General features: G+C 48.0%; 1 protein-coding gene across 5 annotated transcripts in view; it reads left to right on the top strand.

Moving 5' to 3' along the window:
- Window positions 1-19,758, top strand: part of PAX7 (paired box 7) — a 173,445-nt gene extending 153,687 nt beyond the window's left edge. For all 5 annotated transcript variants that reach the window (XM_083628762.1, XM_083628759.1, XM_083628761.1 and 2 more), the window contains 2 exons: window positions 7,316-7,562; window positions 14,277-19,758. In XM_083628762.1, the coding sequence (XP_083484888.1) occupies window positions 7,316-7,562; window positions 14,277-14,392 (363 nt within the window). In that variant the 3' untranslated portion in view covers window positions 14,393-19,758. The remainder of the gene's footprint in view (window positions 1-7,315; window positions 7,563-14,276) is intronic.
- The last annotated feature ends 1,528 nt before the right edge of the window (window positions 19,759-21,286 follow it).

Here is a 21,286-nt window from a genome sequence, read left to right as displayed (position 1 = left end):
GAGGGACCAATGGTCTGACTTAGCCTGGCAGCTTCCTATGTTCTTGCTGTGCCTTAAGGGAGAGCCATAGCTCAGAGTTTAGCCCTACTTTCCTTGCAGGATGTTCCCAAGTTCAGACCCTGGCGGCATCTTGAGGTAGGTCTGGGAGAGACTCCCTGCCTGAAGCCCTGGAGAGCTGCTGCCGGTCAGTGTAGCCAGTACTAAGCTAGATGGAGCAATGTCTGACTAAGGCAGCTTCCTAGGGTCCTATTTCAATAAGCCCTTTATCCAGAGGACTAGAATGTGGTGCTGATAACACCAAGGTTGCAGGTTTGATCCCCATAAGGGACAGCTGCATATTCCGGCATTGTAGGGGGGTGGAAGAGATGATCCTCAGGGTCCTTTTCCAACCCTGTGATTCTCAGAACATCTTTAGGGAAAGGACCACAGGTCAGTCACTGAGCATCTTCCTAGCTTGCAGAAGGTCTCAGGTTTAATTCCCAGCATCTCCAGGTAGGACCAGAAGAGACTCCTTGTCAGTAATGCTGGAGAGCTGCTACCCATTGAGATAGAGGGAGCCACATGGGTCTGATTCTGTCTACAGCATCTTCGTACACTCCTGTCTAGCAGCAATAGTTGAGTCTTGTGCCGCTCGCCTTTCGCTCTTTCGCTCTCCGATACCCACCTGCCCTGGAGACCCAGTGGGCTTTCCCCACCCGATGCCCACCCCCTATGCCCACGTCCCCCTCCAAACCTAAAATAACGCTATTGGTGGCTGAGATTGGTTTGCCTAATTGTGGTTTGCACTCTGAAGCCATCTCCGTTTATCGTAAAGGGTGCACATTTTGCGGCTTGAGCCTCGGCGGCCAGAGGCCCTGAGGGCTAGCTCAGAAATGGAGAGAATTAATTACATTTAAAAAAAAAAAACTCCCCTTCTTTTAAAGTGTGTGAAAGAGTGATGAAATCCCAGAGGGGAGGAATGTGTAAGGGCTCTGTAGAAACAGAGTTTGGGGGGTGGGGGTGGACTGTTAGTTCCCGCCACCACCAAAATAAGAGGACAGAGAGATACAGAGAGATAGAGTGGCCCTTTGCTTCTGGCGCCTGAAAAATGGTAACCTGGGAAATTTCCAATTTATTAATTTTATTTCATGGCATTTATTTCCCAGCTCTGCCTCCAAGGAGCTCCAGGTGGCATGCATGGTTCTCTCCCTCCTCATCTTATCCCCACAACAACCCTATGAGGTTGTCAGGCTGAGAAGGAGACACCAGCCCAAGGTCACCCAGTCGAGTGACTACGGCTGAGCGGGGATTTGTACCCTGGTCTCAAAGGTCCACTCTAACCACACTAATAATAATAATAATAATAATAATAATAATAACAACAACAACAACAACAACAACTTATTATTTGTACCCCGCCCATCTGGCTGGGTTTCCCCAGCCACTCTGGGCGGCTTCCAACAAAGACCAAAAATACACAAAAATGTCACGCATTAAAAACTTCCCTGAACAGGGTTGCCTTCAGATGTCTTCTGAATGTCAGGTAGTTGTTTTTCTCTTTGACATCTGATGGGAGCGCGTTCCACAGGGTGGGCGCCACTACCGAAAAGGCCCTTTGCCTGGTTCCCTGTAGCTTTGCTTCTCACAATGAGGGAACCGCCAGAAGGCCCTCGGCGCTGGACTTCAGTGTCCGGGCAGAATGATGGGGGTGGAAACGCTCCTTCAGGCTGTTTAGGGCTTTAAAGGTCAGCACCAATACTTTGAATTGTGCTCGGAAACGTACTGGGAGCCAATGTAGGTCTTTCAAGGCCAGTGTTATGTGGTCTCGGCAGCCACTCCCAGTCACCAGTCTAGCTGCCGCATTCTGGATTAGTTGTAGTTTCTGGGTCACCTTCAAAGGTAGCCCCATGTAGAGCGCATTGCAGTAGTCCAAGCGGGAGATAACTAGGATAGCTGGGAAATGGGCTCGGATCTCACGGCAGTCAAGATTGTCACGAGCTGACCTTGGAACGCAGTGTCCCTTTCTTTTGTGCCCCCGGTTTCTTTGTCCCATGTAGGACTTCACACGGGTGTGTGGGGAACCTTGGGCCCTCAGACGCTGCTGAACTACAACTCCCAGCAGCCCCAGCAAGCATGGCCCAATGGCCTGGGATAGTGAGAGTTGTAGTCCAGAAACATGTGGAGAGTCAGAGGTTCTCCATACCTTAATCAGTATCTGTAGCAAAGGCCTCTTCCATGAACCTGTGTGAGGGTGTAGGGACTCCAGCAGCCAGCATGGGACAATGGGAGTTGGAGTCTCAGGAGATTGGAAGATTCAGGACACATAAAAGTAGATAGACAGACAGACCCTCTTAAGAATATTAAGGAGTTGGGGAGGGGAAGGACTAGACCATGTGAAAAATGAACATACAGTGGTACCTCAGGTTAAGTACTTAATTCGTTCCGGAGGTCCGTACTTAACCTGAAACTGTTCTTAACCTGAAGCACCACTTTAGCTAATGGGGCCTTCTGCTGCCGCTGTGCCGCCAGAGCATGATTTCTGTTCTCATCCTGAAGCAAAGTTCTTAACCTGAAGCACTATTTCTGGGTTAGCGGAGTCTGTAACCTGAAGCGTATGTAACCTGAGGTACCACTGTAATATTTTAGCTGCAGTTCATTCATTTTCAGCTTTATGTTCTTGTTATTCACAACATAACCTAGGTTTAAGGTGCCATTCAGCTCCTAGCTTTCATATCTCAGTTTCTAACACTGCCCAGGTCCTGCTTGCAGGGTTTCCATTAGGGGATCTGGCCAGCTACTCTGGGAGCAAGGAGCTTGATCCAAGATGTTTTGCATATGTTTTATGTTCTTACCATACATGAGTAGGAGGTGGTACCTCCATGCTCAGAAGCAGTCTACCTTGGAATGCTGGGTGCTCTGAGCATCGGGGAATGGGGTGAGCCTTGCCTTCACCCTCTGCAGTTAAGCCTCCCAAAGGAATTTGTGTGGTTCTTCCCATCCGGTTTGCTGCCACGTCCAGAGCCTCTTTGATCGGAAACTTCACTTCGAGCCGGCGTCTGATTGAACGCCTAGAGGGGATTTTGGAGGGAGCAATTGATAAGAAGCAGGAGAGCTGGGTGGCGGGGACAGGAAGGATGCCAATCACCCTGATTGACATGACAGATTTCCTTCCTGATAGTAATATATTTTATTTATATATATAGAAAAAACCCTTTCAGATACGGAGAGGCTATTGATTTCTTGTTAGTGGTGGTAAACGCTCCAAGACATAATAAATTAGGAGAAAGCAAGGTCAATTGCAGGAAAAGCATGATAGAGGGAAATAGTAATAATAAACCTTTCCTCTAGAGTTTGGATCTGCAAGTTTTGGGGTTGTTGTTTTTTAAATAAAATGGGACGGACGTGGAAGAGCTTCACTAGTTGGAATATCTGTGGTGTAAGGGTCACTAGCTCAGAGTGTCCACACTCAGGGAGCTGCCAGTGTGGACTAAGACCTGGGAGAGACCAGAGTTCAAATCCTGGCTCAGAAATAAGAATTGATTATCGGTTGATTATTGCATTTATCCATTGCTTACTACAGGAAATGTTTCAAAGGAATTTGCAATTATATATATAAAAAAACACGTAATACAAAAGTTTAAATACACCAGGAAGATAAAAATAACATTATGGTGCTCATTGTTCAACAACATGAAAAGGACAAATCCTTTATATTATTTATATCCTGCCTTTCCCCCCAGACTGGGACTCGAGGCATCTTACACAAGTTAAAACAAGACAGATAAAATACAAAAAAGCTAAAATAGATATGTAAAAAATATAATCATTAAGAATCAATTGAACTGTAATAGAATTGAGACAAGATGAAAACACAAACCTATTCAAATACCGATTAAAAAAACATGAAGCCATAAAGCTCACTGGGCGACCCCAGGCCATAGTCACTCATTCTCAGTCCATGGAGCATGAGATTTGTGACCCACATTGGGGAAAACACTTCCTGCATTGCAGGGGATTGAACCAAATGACCCTCGTGGTCCCTTCCGACTCTACAATTCTAACCTACTTTTCATGGTTGTTGTGAGGATAAACAGGGGCAGAATTAGAACCAGGTGCTCCACTTTGAGCACCTTGAGGAGAAAGGGCGGGGGATAAACAGGGTAAATAAAAACAAATAGATATGCTGAATCAAGCCATTGGCCCATCTAGATCAGTCAAGTCTCATCGTCTCTGACCATTGACCATGCTTGTCTGGGGCTGATGAGAACTGTAGCCCAACAACATCTGAAGGCAGAAGTCAGCTTCCCTATCTCTGGCCCACACTGACCAGCAAGATGTCACTGGGGTTTCAGAAAGGGACCCTCTCCCAGCCCCACCTGCCTGACACCCTAGAAAGCCACAGCTAGTCAGGGCACTCCAGGGTTTCCCAGACTTGGGTCTCCAGCTGTTGTTGGACTACAACTCCCATCATCCCTTGCTAGCAGGACCAGTGGTCAGGGATGATGGGAATTGTAGTCCCAAAATGAGTTTGGGAAACCCTGGCGTACACTCTGGTGAGCTAGTTGGGCTGATAGCTGACTCTCTGTAAGGCAGTTCCCTGTTTAAATGAGTCTTTCAGAACCATGAGGACTAGGATCCTACTTAATTTGGGGGGAACGAACCATAGCTTGGTGCTAGAGTGTTCAATCCCCAACATTTCCGTGAAGGTTTGGAGTGTCTCTTGTCTGAAGAAACACCAAGTTGGATGGCAGCTTCCTATATCGTAATGGAAGGGCTCCAATTCAATGGCTGAGCATCCTCTTTGAATGCAGAAGGTCCCAGGCTCAGCTGCCAGGATCTCAAGCTTACATCTGGCAGAAGTTGGGGCAAGGGGAGCCATTGGACCGTTTGCCGGGCGAGGAATCGCCTCTCCCGAAACAGCAGCGTGTCATTCGGAAAGAATAAAGTCCTCCCAACAGGAGGTTAGCGAGGGATAAAAAGCTTTCTTCCACCTCTTGCCGGGCTCCAAACATTTTCAATTTGGTGCATTAATTGAGGTCAATAAGATTATGCTACATTTTCAGACTTTCTCCCCCTTCCCACCCTCACTTTTTCTTTATAAAAAAAGGAAAAGCTTTGGAGCGGTGCAGAGGTGACTGCCGGCACTTCGGCGCTTTGCCAAAAAGCAAGGAGGGGAGCAGCTGGTGCTTCCTGTGGTCAGAGCATTGCCAGGGAAGCAGAGGGACTGGTCCGAGATTCAGAAAAGAGGTTTGTGTCAGAATAGGAGGAGGAAGTGGCTTTGGTGGGAATTGCAAGTGTGGCCGGCTTCCCATTGGGGCCTCTGGGTGGCCACTGTGAGAGAGCAGGATGCTGGGCTAAATCTTTGGGCTGATCCAGCAGCCAGGCTTCTGTTATGCTCTTAAGTCTATTGGTAGTAGCAATTAGTCACAAGAAATAGATGGATCCTCCAGGAACAGCCTGCCTCCAAATTCCAATTGCTGGAAGCAACACGAGAGGAGTGCTGCTCTTGTGCTTGCTGGTTTCCCACTGGGGAATCTGTGAGAATAGGAAGCTGGACTAGATGGGACACTGGCATGATCCAAAAGATCTTCTTAGGTTCCTATGAGAGTGCTGTTGGTTTCCCATTGGTGGTATCTGGTTGGCCACTGTCAGAACATGTTGCTGGACTAGCTAGGCCTTTGGCCTGAATTAGCAGGGCTATTCTTACAGTCTTCCATTCTTTAGAGTAGATTAGGCCGAACGATAACTAAAATTGGAAGATGATACTGTACTACCAGCTCCATCTGGTATGCAGGCTGAGACCCTACCTCAGGGGTCAGCAAACTTACCGCACCTCGGGCCGGTGTCTCCAGCGCCCATCGCGCAGTGGGCTGGAGGGCAGGGGAGTATGTGCCCATACGCGTGCGCACACGCTATTTCCGGCTCACTTCCGGGTTGGAGGAGCACCAGAAATAGCTTGTGTGTATGTGCACAGGCCTCCTCCGACCTGAATGTGCACCGGAAATAACACTTGCGCATGCGCAAATAACGCTTGCGCATGTGCAAATAATGCTTGTGCATGCGCACAAGCTATTTCCGGTGCTCCTCCGACCCGGAAGTGGGCAGCTACGCAACGCAGTGCTGGTAAGAGCGGGCAGCGGCAGCAGGCGGCAGGGGTCGCTGTGAGCCGGATAAATGAGTCCCTCGGGCCTTATCCGGCTAGCCGGCCTTAGTTTGGGGACCTCTGCCCTACGCCTCTATGCTGTGTCTCACCAGAGTGGTACATGCTCTGGTTATCTCCCGCTTGGACTGCTGCAATGCGCTCTATGTGAAGGTGACCTGGAAACTACAACAAATCCAGAATGTGGCACCTAGACTGGTAACGGGGAGCCGCGGCAACCATATACTGGTAACACCAGTCCTAAAGCGTCTACACTGGCTCCCTGTATGTTTGCAAGCACAATTCAAAGTGTCAGTGCTGACCTTTAAAGCCCTAAACGGCCTCGGCCCAGTATACCTGAAGGAGCGTCTCCACCTCCATCGTTCAGCCCAGACACTGAGGTCCAGCTCCGAGGGCCTTCTGGTGGTTCCCTCCCTGCAAGAAGTGAAGTTAACAGGGAACTAGGCAGAGGGACTTCTCAACAGTGACGCCCACCCTGTGGAACACCCTCCCATCAGATGTCAAGGAGATAAAGAACTACACAACTTTTAGAAGACATCTGAAGGCAGCCCTGTATTGCGAAGTTTTTAATGTTTGGTGTTTTATGTTTAGACAGGCCGTTGGCCCAATCCAATCACAACAATACAAACACTACACGTGGGCTAATAGTTAGTAGAGAATATACTGTATAATAGAATAGTGATCATAGAAGTTTTTAATGTGTGACATTTTAATGTATTTTTAATATTTGTTGGAAGCCTTCTTCTTCTTCTTCTTCTTCTTCTTCTTCTTCTTCTATTATATATTCTCTAGTAATGATTAGCCTGTGTGTTCTGTTTGTATTGTTGTGATTGGTTCTTATTGCAACACAGGGGTTTGTTTTTGGTTCATTGGCTTGATCCTGCAAAACTCTTCTGCGGTTCTTGAGTTTAAAAACTAATGAGATGAGCAACGTTGTTCTCGAATCCTGCTTACCTTCTTTCCCTAGGCATGTGGTTGGCTATTGGTACAGAAGAGGACACTGAACCAGATGGACCTCTGGCCTGATCCAAATTCTGGCGTTCTTGCATTCTGTTCCTCCCAAGCACTCAGTTCTCTTTAAACATCTGGCTTGCTTTTGCTTTCTCTCTCCATGCATCGTATGCCTGGTGCCATTGTTCCCCATTGACTTGGGTCTCATCCTGCAACCCCCCACAGGTCATGAGCATCCTGAGCAACCCCAGCGGGGTCCCCCCGCAGCCCCAGGCTGACTTCTCCATCTCACCCCTCCACGGCAGTTTGGACACCGCCAACTCCATCTCGGCCAGCTGCAGTCAGAGGAGTGACTCCATCAAGTCTGTTGACAGCCTCCCCACCTCGCAGTCCTACTGCCCCCCAACCTACACCACCACCGGCTATAGTGTGGACCCGGTGGCCAGCTACCAGTATGGACAGTACGGGCAAAGTAAGTATCTGCTACCGGAGGGTTAAGACCCTGCCTGTTGGTGGGGTGGGGTGAGATTGTTGCAGAAACTCATGCAGGAGGGCAACAGGTAACCTCCTCTGCATCTCTGGAGGTGGGTGGGAAGTTGTGGTTCCTGCATTGCAGGGGTTGGACTAGATGACCCTTGGAGTCCCTTCCAACTCTACAATTCTATGAGTCTAAGCAGGGACGCACACAGAGGACCACATCAGGATAAATTTTACAGAGAACTGTGTAGACATTTGCTTAATTAATGGATGCCAGTCAAAGTTGGCATTCTTCGCTCCATGGACCAACATAAATGCAATGCATAAATAAGTACATTATTATTATTATTATTATTATTATTATTATTAATAATAATAATAATAATTCAATTGATATACAGTGGTACCTCGGGTTAAGAACTTAATTCGTTCTGGAGGTCTGTTCTTAACCTGAAACTGTTCTTAACCTGAGGTACCACTTTAGCTAATGGGGCCTCCCGCTGCTGCCGCGCGATTTCTGTTCTCATCCTGAAGCAATGTTCTTAACTCGAGGTACTATTTCTGGGTTAGCGGAGTCTGTAACCTGAAGTTTCTGTAACCCGCAGGTCTCAGGGCAGTTATATATGGGTTGCATCCAGTGCTAGACCTACTCAGTGTAGACCCCATTAAGTTGAATGCAATGACTAACTTTGGTTCATTTATTTCAGTGGGTCTACAGTGTGTTAAACCTCTTTAGCTTTTCTCAATGTTGCCCAGGCCATTTTGGGACTCCCAAAAGGGGGTCTGGGAGCAAGTGGCGAGGTCCCTGGGGCAAGGGCTTTTGGTCATCTCCATGGAGGTGGGAGGGTCAGCTCACCTCTTGGTCCACCGGGGTCACACACAACGCACCCCCTCCATCCCGAGAGGCTCTCAGCCAGACAGTTCACCTGCTACCCTTCGAAGCCAGGGATAAGTTTGTGACCCATTGAAACTCTTGAAGTGGGGGGAGGCTCTCCTCCCTCTCCTCCCCTTTTCGCCCAGGGCTCATTGCAGAGTGACCTCCCTCCCCAAGCGGCCGTGACAACCGCCCCCCCCCTTTGCCCTTGCTCCATGTAATGTGTTTCGACTTCTACGGCCAAATGAGAACCTTCTGTAAACTGCAGAGAGAGGGGCATGAATGGCTGTTGACTTCCCCACCCCCCTTGCTCCCTGCTCTTTCCCTCTTGCGGGAAGGTGGGGTGGGGGGAACGGCGCTTGATCTGCGACCCCGTGACCTTCCTCTCGCTTCTGGATGCAAAGGCCAGCCACACGTGCTATTGATAAAAATCTTAAACAAATTCCAATACCATGTATTTCCAATAAAGATGCCCCCGGGCCAGGTGTTAGTCACACCCCATGTGTGTGCAAGGGCGGGGGGGGGGGGGCAGGAACAATGTGAAAAATAAGGAAATGCAAGGGCAGAGAGGGTGCAGTGGGAGGGGGGATGAAGGGGAGGGGGAGGAGTGCATTTCCTCTTAATTCCCCTTTTTTTCCACCCCCAAAAAACCTTACTGATAAATGATCAAGGCATCCTTTTTGTCTTTCCCAGAATTCAGGGGCAATTACGATGCAGCTTGCTGATTTTCCATACCCTCCAACATTTCTCTGATGAAAATAGGGACATAAATATATTATTATTATTATTATTATTATTATTATTATTATTATTATTAACAATACCTCACCCATATGACTGGGTTGCCCCAGCCAGTCTGGGCAGCTTCCAGCATATATAAAAACATAATAAAACATTAACATTTTTTAAAACCTCTATACAGTGGTACCTCGGGTTAAGAATTAAATTCGTTCCAGAGGTCCATTCTTAACCTGAAACTGTTCTTAACCTGAAGCACCACTTTAGCTAATGGGGCCTCCCGTTGCTGCTGCACAATTTCTGTTCTCACCCTGAAGCAAAGTTCTTAACCCGAGGTACTATTTCTGGGTTAGCGGAGTCTGTAACCTGAAGCATCTGTAACCTGAAGTGTCTGTAACCCGAGATACCACTGTACAGGACTGCCTTCAGATGTCTTCTAAAGGTTGTATATTTAAGTATCTCCTTGGCTTGGCGGTCGCATAACTCCATACCCTCCAACATTTCTCTGATGAAAATAGGGACGTCCTAAGGAAAAGAGGGACATTCTTGGATCAAATCAGAAACCGGGACGGCTTCTGTAAATCCAGGACTGTCCCTGGCAAATAGGGACATTTGGAGGGTCTGATTTTCGAGAGTGTATTGGACAGGGGCATAGACAGTATGGTGCAGTTCTGAATTACCAAATAGGCAGAGCAGGGCCCTGCGACAACAGATCAAAATAATATTGATTTGATCTTGTAAGAAAATTGCAGTGAAGCTTTCATAGTTCAATGTTATCACCCTGGAACGTGTGCATGAGATTTTGACAGCCATGGGGCCCCCACAGGGTTTAATCCGGCACTGATGTGATGGCCTCCAGCCCTGGCAGGTATCAAGATCCCTGAGCAGGAATGATGATGGGAGTTGGAGTCCAGTAACATCTGCAGAAGCACAAGTTCCCTGCATTAAGAGGCGTGATTCGGGTACCTAGGGGCAGTGATGGCAAGCGATAGCCTAGTTCAGAGATGGGGAAACTGCGACCCTCTAGTTGCTTTAAGACTGACTCCCAACAGTCCCAGCCAGCATTGCCAGTGGTCAGGGATTATGGGAGTTGCAGTCGAACAACAAAATTGGGAGGCCACAAGTTCCCAATCCCTTCATTAAAAGTCAGAGTTATGATGGAGGTAGCTGGGGATAGTAACGGCAAATGATGGTCTGGTTCAAGGATGGAGAAGATATGGACTTCTGGGTGAGGCTGGGCTCTGGCTACCATCAGCTCCAACCAGCATGACCAACACTGAGGATTGTTGGTGGATGTTGGCCCAGTGACATCTTAGAGGGTCACAGGTTGGTTGGTTGAAAGGAAGCAGGCAGAGATCTGTGTATCATCCAGAGACATAGCAGGTATCATCTTCTAAGAGTGGATTCTTCATACAGCATGGGAAATCTAAGGCTCCACTCACAGGCAGGTCAGTGATGCAGGAAGGTGGGGAGATCAGACTCATGCAGAGATGCAACGGGCACCTCCTCAGTATGCTGTTTTGGGCTCCCAGGAGCTTCCAATTTCTACATTTCGCATGGCGATCCCCCTCCCTCGGGGGGGGGGGGGGGACATCTCACGACATCTGCTGCCTTGCCTTGGCACAGAGCTTGGACATTACCAACACAGGCAAAGGCATTCCCCTACTGACTATTACGTTTTTGCTGCTCTGCAACCTCTTGCCTTGGCAGGAGCCTCAAGAGAGGGGGAATTCTCAGAAGGGAGAGGGCAAGGGGTGTGGAAATGCTTACCTCCCCCTCCCCCCAGCAGCCCAAACACCTTTCCCCTTTAATAAAGCCACTGCTGTTCTGATTGCTAAGTGACGCCTAGATCAGGCCAACCAAATGCCTGACCACGCTTTGGAATGCATTAATCCCCAAGGAGAATGAATTCCCCCAGTTGATCCTGTTTGGCCTCCGTTTTCTACTGGAGTCCCCAAATCTAAACTTCCCCTCACCCCCCCCAAAAAAAAACCCACAGAAGGAGAACCACCTGTTAAATATATATATACACACACACACACACACACATATATATATACAGAGAGAGAGAGAGAAATTATGCTCACTCGGTCATAATTTAGAGGCCCGACAGAGCCCCAAGACCCAATTTTCTTTGCCCGGTGTAAAGGTAAAGGTAAAGAGACCCCTGACCATTAGGTCCAGTCATGACTGACTCTGGGGTTGTAGCGCTCATCTCGCTTTATTGGCTGAGGGAGCCGGCGTACAGCTTCTGGGGCCATGTGGCCAGCATGACTAAGCCGCTTCTGGCGAACCAGAGCAGCACACGGAAATGCCTTTTACCTTCCCGCCAGAGCGGTACCTGTTTATCTACTTGCACTTTGACATGCTTTCGAACTGCTAGATTGGCAGGAGCAACAGGAGCTCACCCTGTCGCGGGGATATGAACCGCCGACCTTCTGATCGGCAAGTCCTAGGCTCTGTGGTTTAACCCACAGCGCCACCCGTGTCCCTCAGTCCCAGGTGCAGAACCCCACAAATTAGTAGAGTCACAGAATTGTAAAGTTGGGAGGGAGCCCAACCCGCTGTAATGCAGGAATCACAGCTCAAGAATCCCTGAAGGAGAGACCGCTGATTCAGGCCAATGCCAATCTAGTCTGCTATCCTGTCCTCACAGTGACCAGCCTGATCCCTGTGGGAATCCAACACGCAGGGCACAGGCGCAAGGAGAACTCTCCCATCCTGTGGCTCCCGCAGAACTGGTATTCAGAAGCATCTATGGATCAGGCCAAAGGGAGTTCCATCTACCCCCCATCATCCTGTTTCCCCAGCAGCCAACCAGATGCCCCGAGGGGAATTCCGCAAGCAGGACCCCCCAGCACAGGAGCACTGTCTTTTCCCCCATGGCAGTTTCCAACAACTGGTACTGAGAAGCTCTGCCGCCAATGTTACGGGTCCGTCCGGGCCTCTCGTGGGCAGTGGCGTAGCGTGGGTTGTCAGCACCCGGGGCAAGGCAAGTAATTTGCGCCCCCTAACCCGTGGATTTGCGCCCCCTAACCCATGGATTTGCCCTAACCCCAGATGTTGCGCCCGGTGCGGCCCGCCCCCCCTGCACCCCCCACGCTACGCCACTGCTCGTGGGGAAGCCAAGCTGAGATCTCATGGAGACAAGCAGTGAGAAACTCGCCTGCTCCATCCCGGATGGTGTCGGCGGAGGTGTGCAAGGGGCAGGGTGGGGGGAGATGGGGGGCGGAGAAAGAGGTGAATGGAGGAGAGCCAGAACAGAGCAGTCCCAGCCATTCCCAGAGGCCGAGGCTGCGCTAATGAAACCGCTGATGGAACGCAGAAGCGTGAAAGGATTCCTAATGGATGTGACAAGTCTAATAAGAATTTTCGCCTGGAAGGGACCCCCCTTTGGGGCAAGATGCTGACAGGATGCTGATGGCTGAAATTTGTTTACCCGTTGGCACCAATGGTGCCTTCCTTGCCAGCCTTGTATTAATCTAATTTGTGACATTAGAATGAGGGGGGTGGGCACAGAGTTTGACTGAAGCACTGCTAATCGGGAGTGTCAGTTACTTACTCCTATATATATATATATATATATATATATATATATATATGAACTTTCACTTGCCAGTCTTCAGAGAATGGTGGATTTTGGGTCTTCCAGCCAAGCCAAAAGCACGACACACAATTCCGTTTACAGCCAAGAAATGTATTGAACGTTTATTTTTATCCTTCTCCCACAAACTAACTCGAGGTCCCAGGACGGGCTAGTGACGTGGCACCCAAATTTTCAAGCGCAGGATGAGGGCACAGGATTCCGCATGCTGGATGGATTCTGGCTTTCTTTCTTTTTTTCAAAAAAAAATTCAACCAAGTTTCTAGGTCTCTATATTAATAGAGTCCATGTGTTTTGACTTTCGAAAGCAAGATGATTTAACAATGGAAAAAACGACACTTTGGGGCTGCCAAGGGAGGCTTATAAGTGTGTGGATGGATGCCAAGTGAAAAATCAGAAGCCATGGCTTTTTAAACAGGTTCGTGGGAGGTGGGGTTATTGGTTTGAATTTGTGCTTTTCTCGTTATGTATTTGTATTTTCATTTTGTATTTTTCTGTCATGAACCGCCATCGGATCTTCAGATGAAGGGCAGTGTACAAATTTTAATAATTAATAATAATAATAATAATAGGTTTTCATAAGTTGTGGGGTATGGTGTCAGATTGAGGACTAGCTGGTTAATTTAAAAAAAAAAGGCAAGAATTTCTGTCCCACTCTTCTGATACATACCGTATTTTTCGCCCTATAGGACACACTTTTCCCCCTCCAAAAATGAAGGGGAAATGTGTGTGCGTCCTATGGGGCGAATGCAGGCTTTCGCTGAAGCCTGGAGAGTGAGAGGGGAGAGCCCCAGCGCCAGCCCACAAGGTCGGGGGACAGAGGGAGGCGGAACGCCGCCATCTCGCTGTCTCCCGAAGTGGTTTGGAGGCTGGCGGCGGGGAGACCCCGCCGCCAGCCCCGCAAGCTCCGGGGACAGTTGGGAGGCGCAGCGCATCTCCCCGCTGTCCCCGGACCTGATCTCAAGGCGGGCGGCGAGGAGAAGAGCGCTTCTCCCCGCTGCCTGCCCCGCAAGCTCCGGGGACAGCTGGGAGGCGCAGCGCGTCTTCCCGCTGTCCCCGGACCTGGTCTGAAGGCGGGCGGCGGGGAGAAGAGTGCTTCTCCCCGCTGCCGGCACCACAAGCGCCTGGGGGGGAAATAAAAAATTTTTCCTTTATTTCCCCCCAAAAAAACTTGATGCGTCCTATGGGCCGGTGCGTCCTATGGGGCGAAAAATACGGTAGGCATTACTCAGGGTGGCTTCCAATAGCTAAGACCACAATATTATAATAAAATAATGCAAAATGCATCAGAGAGAGGCATGGCAGATGAATACCATGTTTTAAAAACTGCAGCTGCCAAGCCCCATGGTGGGTGATGAGACAAACATGGGCTGACTGGGCTCTCCCATCTTTATCTAGGGTGTGTCTTTGCAGAACTGTAAACGCTTCTTCTGTAGCGTTATTCGCACTTTACCTCTTCCTCTCTTGTTTACTCCTCCTCTTCCTTTCCCCAGCCGCAGTTGACTATCTGACCAAGAACGTGAGCCTGTCCACACAGCGTAGAATGAAGCTTGGGGAACATTCGGCTGTGCTGGGTCTCCTACCCGTTGAAACAGGCCAAGCTTACTGATGGATGCAGCCACACGACATCGCCTACATTGATAGTCGACCACCAATGAGACACAAATGAAAAATGGAAGGAAAAAATCCCACTTCTGCCACCAGCCTTCCAAGGACCCAGCTCTGTCAACGCCCTTCTACTTCTGGGATCTTAAGCAGCGAACCTTGCAAATCTTGCCTGCTCCTGAAGGACAAAGAGAACTGAGGAAGGAAGGAAGAACTTTCCACTAATCCAAATTCTTACTGTGCAGACCTGTTAAGAAAGCGCTCGCCTATGGTGACTTTGACCCCTTCAAAGGCCAGAGACAATGAGTGTGATCCAATGTTTATTTCCCCCCTGATGTTCAAGCCCTCCTAGCCAACGCCGTAAACAACCAACAGTTATGGACCTTCCATTGATGTGGCCTCTGGGCTTAAGTCACTGTGGAACCTGTTTTCTTCGTAAATATATAGATAGATAGGTAGATTCTTTTCGTCTGTCTGCCCCCCAGCCCCATTTAGTTATTGTACATGATCGGCATTGCCTGTGAAGGAGGAATCCTGGTGATTGTTAAGTGTTGATCTTGGGACCAAATGGGAAAATATTTGGACCAAAAATGGAGAAGGTATAGCAAAAGGGGGTGAGGTTACAGTGCATCTCAATTCAGTGTGTTGGGGAGAGGGAGATTTGATGTATATTGTAACTTTTTTTTCCAGTTTGGGGACCACTAATTCTGCAGGAAGTTGAGACAGAATCTGAGGAAGCTGGAGGTTAGATGCAGGATGAATACCACGCAACTTTGTTCGCCTATGGCGTTTTAAAATTGCCACGTTCTGGCAATCAAGGGAGCCAAGTATATTAACAAAGACAAGAGACCCCTTGTTGTCTAGGCTGTCAAAAATCCCACACACCCTGAACACTGGCTTCAAAGTTGCATTGGGTCCTGTTGGATGTATCTATTCATCTACAAGTCCACCACATGGTGACAAGGAAGATAGGGGAAAACTTCATTTTCTTCCCCCTTCTGGTTGATTTTGACTGCTATACAGTCAGCGGCACCCATCTTGCAAATGGAAGTCTTCTGTGGGAGGTGCTTCTATTAAAACTAGGCATTTAAAAGATTCAGGAACTGGCCCATACGACACTAATTTGCAGAATGTTTGTCTTATGCAAATTTCCATTGTTGCTGATGCAGTTCAGAAGCCTAGCAAGGTCTGTATGGACCCACATTCTTTACCTCTAGTGCAGATGCAAATTTGGGCTGGATTTCAGAGTGGGGGGCAGGAATCAATGTCTGTCAGGGCTCACTCTGAGCTGTGGGGTACCAGCAGGGTTTTCTGGGCCCACAAATGGATTGGGACCTTTGACCTCCCCCACAACCTGTTGGCTATGTGCTCATTGAAACGAAAAGAAGTGCCTCTGGGCATGTGAAAATGGCAGAATTTTGCGGGCAATGTACTCTGTAGTGCCCCCCGCTGCCTTGTTACAAAGTGTGGGGCAGGGGGGGCAGGGAGCAGGTCATCTGGGTCATCTCCTAACAACACCCCTGGAGGAACTTATTCCAGCGGTGACCTCGTATTTTCCCGTTTGATAGAAAAAGAGGAGATGAGAAAGTTCAAGGACAGGAGAAAAGGACAGTTGAAACAATCGGCTGGCAGTGGTAGCCAACAATCCGTATTAGGACGGTTGGTTTTCAGTGGAAGAGCAGATTCAAGACCCAATTGCATCTCCAGATAGGGTTGGAAGAAACCCCCTACATGAAACCTTGGAGAGCCACTGCCAGTCAGTGTCAACAATACTGGGCTAGATGGACCAATGGTCTAAGGCAGCTTCCTATTTTGCCTACCAAAATTGGGAGCATTCCATTGCATCGGTGCTAGCCTTTGCTTTCAGGAAGTGTCTGTGGCTCAGTGGCAGAGCATCTTGCTTTGCACACCAAGGTCACTGGTTCACTCCGTAGCATTTTGAGTTCAAAGCATATCAGATAGCAAGGCTAGACTCTCCTGATGTTCAGAATACCTCATGGGTGTTGCAAGGTCTGTCGCACTTCATTGTGTGTGTCCACGAAGTCCCCACTCCCCTAAAACTCCCTTAAATCCAATAGCATTCACCAGTGGGCATGTGGTGGGTTTTTAATCCGTTCCAAAAATTATTGCTTTCCAAAATTAGGAGAACCATGAGTGCAATGTCAGACAGGCAAACCTTCAAGCCAGGAAGTGGAAGAATATTGAAAATGCAAGGTGGGGAATCAGGAAGTTTTAAGTCCAGAAAAGTCATTCCATCTCTCAAATTCCTTTCAGCCTCGTTTAAAGCCACAGGTGACCAGTTTCCTTCTCTACTGCTTTCACCTTGACAAACCATCTACTCTGGATGGTTTTAAGAGTTTCCAAGATACGGAATTTACCTCTAGCTCCAGCCACAGTCCCGGCCCATCTACCAAAATTTCTCATCTCAAGAGTTCACAACTCTAAGGCGAATTCGCTCATATCACAGAAACAGTGCCGTATTTACGTATAAGCTAAACAAGCTATAGCTTAGGGCCCCACTCTCTTGGGTGGCCCCCAAAAAATTTAAAGGAAAAAAGCTACTTTGATAAAATACATATTTTGTTATGTGCAAATGGCTTTAGATACCTATTAGGTCCATAAATATAGCATATATTCAACACAAAAAAGAGCGACAATTTGTTGTTGACAAAAGGACAGCTGGACATATAAAGGACCCCATAACCTTCAGTAGCTTAGGGCCTCATCAAACCTAAATCTGGCCCTGCACAGAAACCATGTTTTGATCTCGGATTGTTCTTGCATATATATATTTTGGGGGGCGGGAGGGGTAGCTCAAGGGCAGCATTGAGTTCTCCCAATTCCACATACATATGCAAAATGCATAGTAACTCTACTTCAACCAAAAGTCACCAATGCCACATAAACAGGAAGTAGCGCCCTTGGAAAACCCTGCTTCCTGTTTTCCACTCACCCCCAATTTCCGCATCGGTTTTTGAAATTGTACATATAAAATAAAGCAGCACACACACACCAGACTGTGACTTATCCCCAGCCATTATTCCTGCAGATCCTTGGATCTCTGAGTCCATCTGGGATGTTGGATGCTATGGAATGATGCTAGTGAATAGTAATGTAATTTGCCACTTCCCTTTGCCACAAAAGTGCACAGCCATCTAAGCCGTTGTTGTAAATATAGAGCTCAGTAGAGTATGTTGAAGAGGAGACGATCCTCAGCTCTTGGAGGTGGTACCTACGTACCTTAAGTGGAAACTCGGTCACATGGTCTTTGTTTATAGAAAGTTGGCATTTCTCTTTCTTCTCTCTCTATATATTACTAAACACACAGTGAGTGCTGTGGTAGTTTTTAAAAATACACATATATAAATATAAATAAATATATATATATATATACACATATATATATAAAGGCTTGGGAGGCAGAACAGTGTAGGACCTTTTGCGTATTGTATGCTTTCAAAATACATTCCAATAACTTTTGGGGTTTGGGGTGAGTTTTGCTTTAGGGGGTGGGGAGGAAGGGAAAGTTGCTTCTATCTTCTTTTTCGTGAAAGGAAATTTAAATTCATTGGTGGAAGAAGAAAAAAAATACGTTGGGGGTTGGTTTTAATTGATTTATTAGATGAGCAGCAAAAATTCTGGGGAGAGGAAACTAGCAAAGGGCAGGTGGAAGGCAACATCCAAAAAGAAACGCAAAAATTCAAGGTGAACTGAAGGGGAGGAACCAAAGGGTCTCTTTTACTATACTGACGGGCTGAGTTGCACTCAATTATTTTTATTTTTATTTTACTTCCCCCACCTTTAAGCAACCTTCCTCCCCAGCCATCCTGCAAACAGATTTTGTAACCCCTTTGCTTTTGAATGTTAAGTGATGTGCATCATGGAAAGGGGAACGTTCTTTGGGACACACAAGCCCCAAACTTCCTGCCCTTCGATGTGAAGAACTAGTCCCTTTGGATTCCGGCTATGGCATTGGCCAACCGGAACATGCACAGTTAGTGTACTACCATGGAGATTTAAATCTGAAATGCAGACATCTCCTGAATCAGTTATTTTTGTCCCATAGGGACTGTACCAAAACCCAGTTTTCCTATTTAAGCATCCCATTTCACGAACATCAGGGAAACAGCTTTTGCTTTCGGTGACTTTTTCGACACTTAACTGCAAACCGGCGAGTTCCGGTGCTCTTTCTCCCTGTTGATTTGTTGTTGATGATCATGTTATATAATACGTTGACATGCCTCGGATGTTTGTAAGCAAAGGAGTTTGTAAGCGAGGTTGCACCGTGGACCACGGCAAACCAGGTTGGGCATCAGTGTGGGCAAGTGAGGGCAAAGGACAGTGAGGGCAAAGGAGGAGGAGGAGGCAGACAGCCAGGAGAGCTTTCAAAGCAAATCCTTGACAGCTGGAAATATTTGAAGCCCTGCAGTGAGGACGCGAAGTGATGAACTTCCTCTGCCCCTCAGTGCTCTCCCCAAAGCTGCTCTTGAGAGCCAGTCCAACTGCACTGACACATTCCATGTTTCGCTGATCATTCCGGTGGGGGATTTTCCAAGCTTGGGTGGGCTTGCCCAGATTCCATATGTGCCCCCCATGCACAATCAATGCTCCTGAATGCATAGACTTTCCTGTTCATTGCCATGGAGCGTCCCAATGTGCATTTGATGCAGAACACCCTGGGATTTGCTGAAATGTATGGGGAAAGTTCTCTCATTGGAGAGAATTTGGCACCAGAACTTCCCTGCCCAGCCTGCAAAGCAAAGGGCTGGATGAAAGCAATGAGCTATCACTGATTATTGGGGGGACGGGACAAAAAAACTGGAATAAATCACCTCCTCCCCACACGTTCTTTACCAAGTATCATTCTAACATCATCTTTGCATATTCTTTATTTTCTGCTCACCTTCCCCCACCCCCAAACCCAGCCAAATGCTCCTGCACCCCTGGGGGAAAATATATATAGATATCTGACCACTCAGAGATTTTGTGTATTTAATGTTTCTAACTTGTCACCCGCCCCGCCCCCTAACCAACTCCACATACCCCGCAAAACCTGGACAAATATTATCTGTAGAACATACCTTATTCCTAGTAATTGCAGATATGTTGCTTCTGTGTTCGAGTCATAGCTAATTTTTGCTCCATATGTACATGTGCGTGTGTGAGTCGGTGTGGGCGAGATGGTGAGCGTGAGAGAGAGAGAGAGAGAGTGCGTGTGTATATATATATATATAAATATAATCACCTCATAATTTATTCAGCTATATGGAGTAGTAGAGTAGAGAAACAGAACTGGTACTTGCTTTAACTACCTGCTGCCTGTAGGTGTCTCTCTTCTGTAACTCAGGCGTAACGGTTATACATTAAAAAAAAGAAAGAAAATGAATTCACTGCTGCTTGGGGTGTCTTCTTTTCCCCCTCCCTTTGATTCCCCTCACCGGGAAATCTTTCATATCATGGGTAGGGAAGTTCAAATCTGCAAGGCAAGTGTGGCCCTCCAGACCTTTTCAATCTGGCCCTTGGACCTCTCCCCAGCCCATGCCTCCTTACCCAACCCTGCTGTGTGTTCCCTACTTTGCCCAGCTGGAATGTGTCCCTGAACTGTGGGTTGCATCCAACTATGTCCCACTTAAGAACGTGAGAAGAGCCAGTGGCCCATTGAATCCAGCATGCTGTTCTCACAGTGGCCAACCAGATGGGAAGCCCACAAGCAAGATCACAGCAGAAGAGTGCTCTCGCCTCCTGTGACCTCCAGCAACTGGTGTTCAGAAGCACTGCTGCCTTTGACCAGGAAGGCGGAGCATAGCCATCACGACTAGTAACCATAGATAGCCCTCTTCATGAATTTGTCCAACCTTCTTTTGAAGCCCTCCAAGTTGGTGGCCATCTCTGCCTCCCGTGGGAGCTCCTTGGTTTGACAGCCTGAAGAAGTCCTCCCAGCCAGTGTGGTGTAATGGTTAAGAGCGGTAGATTCGTAATCTGGTGAACAGGGTTCGCGTCTCCGCTCCTCCACATGCAGCTGCTGGGTGACCTTGGGCCAGTCACACTTCTTTGAAGTCTCTCAGCCACACTCACCTCCCAGAGTGTTTGTTGTGAGGGAGGAAGGGAAAGGAGAATGTTAGCCGCTTTGAGACTCCCTCGGGTAGTGATAAAGTGGGATATCAAATACAAACTCTTCTTCTTCTTTTGTTTGTCCTGAATTCTCAAACATTCGGCTTCATTGGGTGTCTGTGAATCCTAGTGTTGAGAAAGGAAGAAAACTCTTCTCTGTCCACTTTCCCCATGCCGTGTATAATTTTATGAACTTCTATCACGTCGTCTCTTGCTCGGTTTGTCTCTAAACTTGGGTTTCCCAAACTTGGGTCTCCAGCTGTTTTTGGACTACAATTCCCATCATCCCTGACCACCAGTCCTGCTAGCTAGGGATGGTGGAAGTTGTAGTCCAAAAACAGCTGGAGACCCAAGTTTGGGAAAGCCTGCTCTAAACTAAGAAGTCCCAAATGCTGCAGTCTGAAGCTTCATAAGATAGTAGCTCCATCCTCTGCATAGAGGAGTATACTCTCTATTCTGGGAATATGTTGGGGCCTGTCAGGAGAAGCTGTGGATTCACATGTGGATCAGCCCCAAACCAGGACTTCTCAGCAACAGAGTTCTCTCTGAGGAGGAGAAGGATTCATATCTAGGTGTGTCCATGTGGTTCCATGAGCCACCACCCAAGGATACCTATGCCACCAGACTCTGATTACTGGTCCACAGACTCCGCAAGTCTTATCACTCCTGTGAAGTGATACCCACAGCCAGAAACCCAATATCTGTGAAGGGTCAGGGGAAGGCACACTCCCATTATTAATTGGCCAGGAGACACCACTCAGTGAGTAGGCCCCCCACTCAGGGACTA

This window comes from Podarcis filfolensis (genome assembly GCF_964270895.1).
Source record: "Podarcis filfolensis genome assembly, chromosome: 8".
NCBI classification, from domain to species: domain Eukaryota; kingdom Metazoa; phylum Chordata; class Lepidosauria; order Squamata; family Lacertidae; genus Podarcis; species Podarcis filfolensis.
Note: the sequence above shows the minus strand (reverse complement) of the source record. Positions and strands in the feature narration are given on the sequence as shown.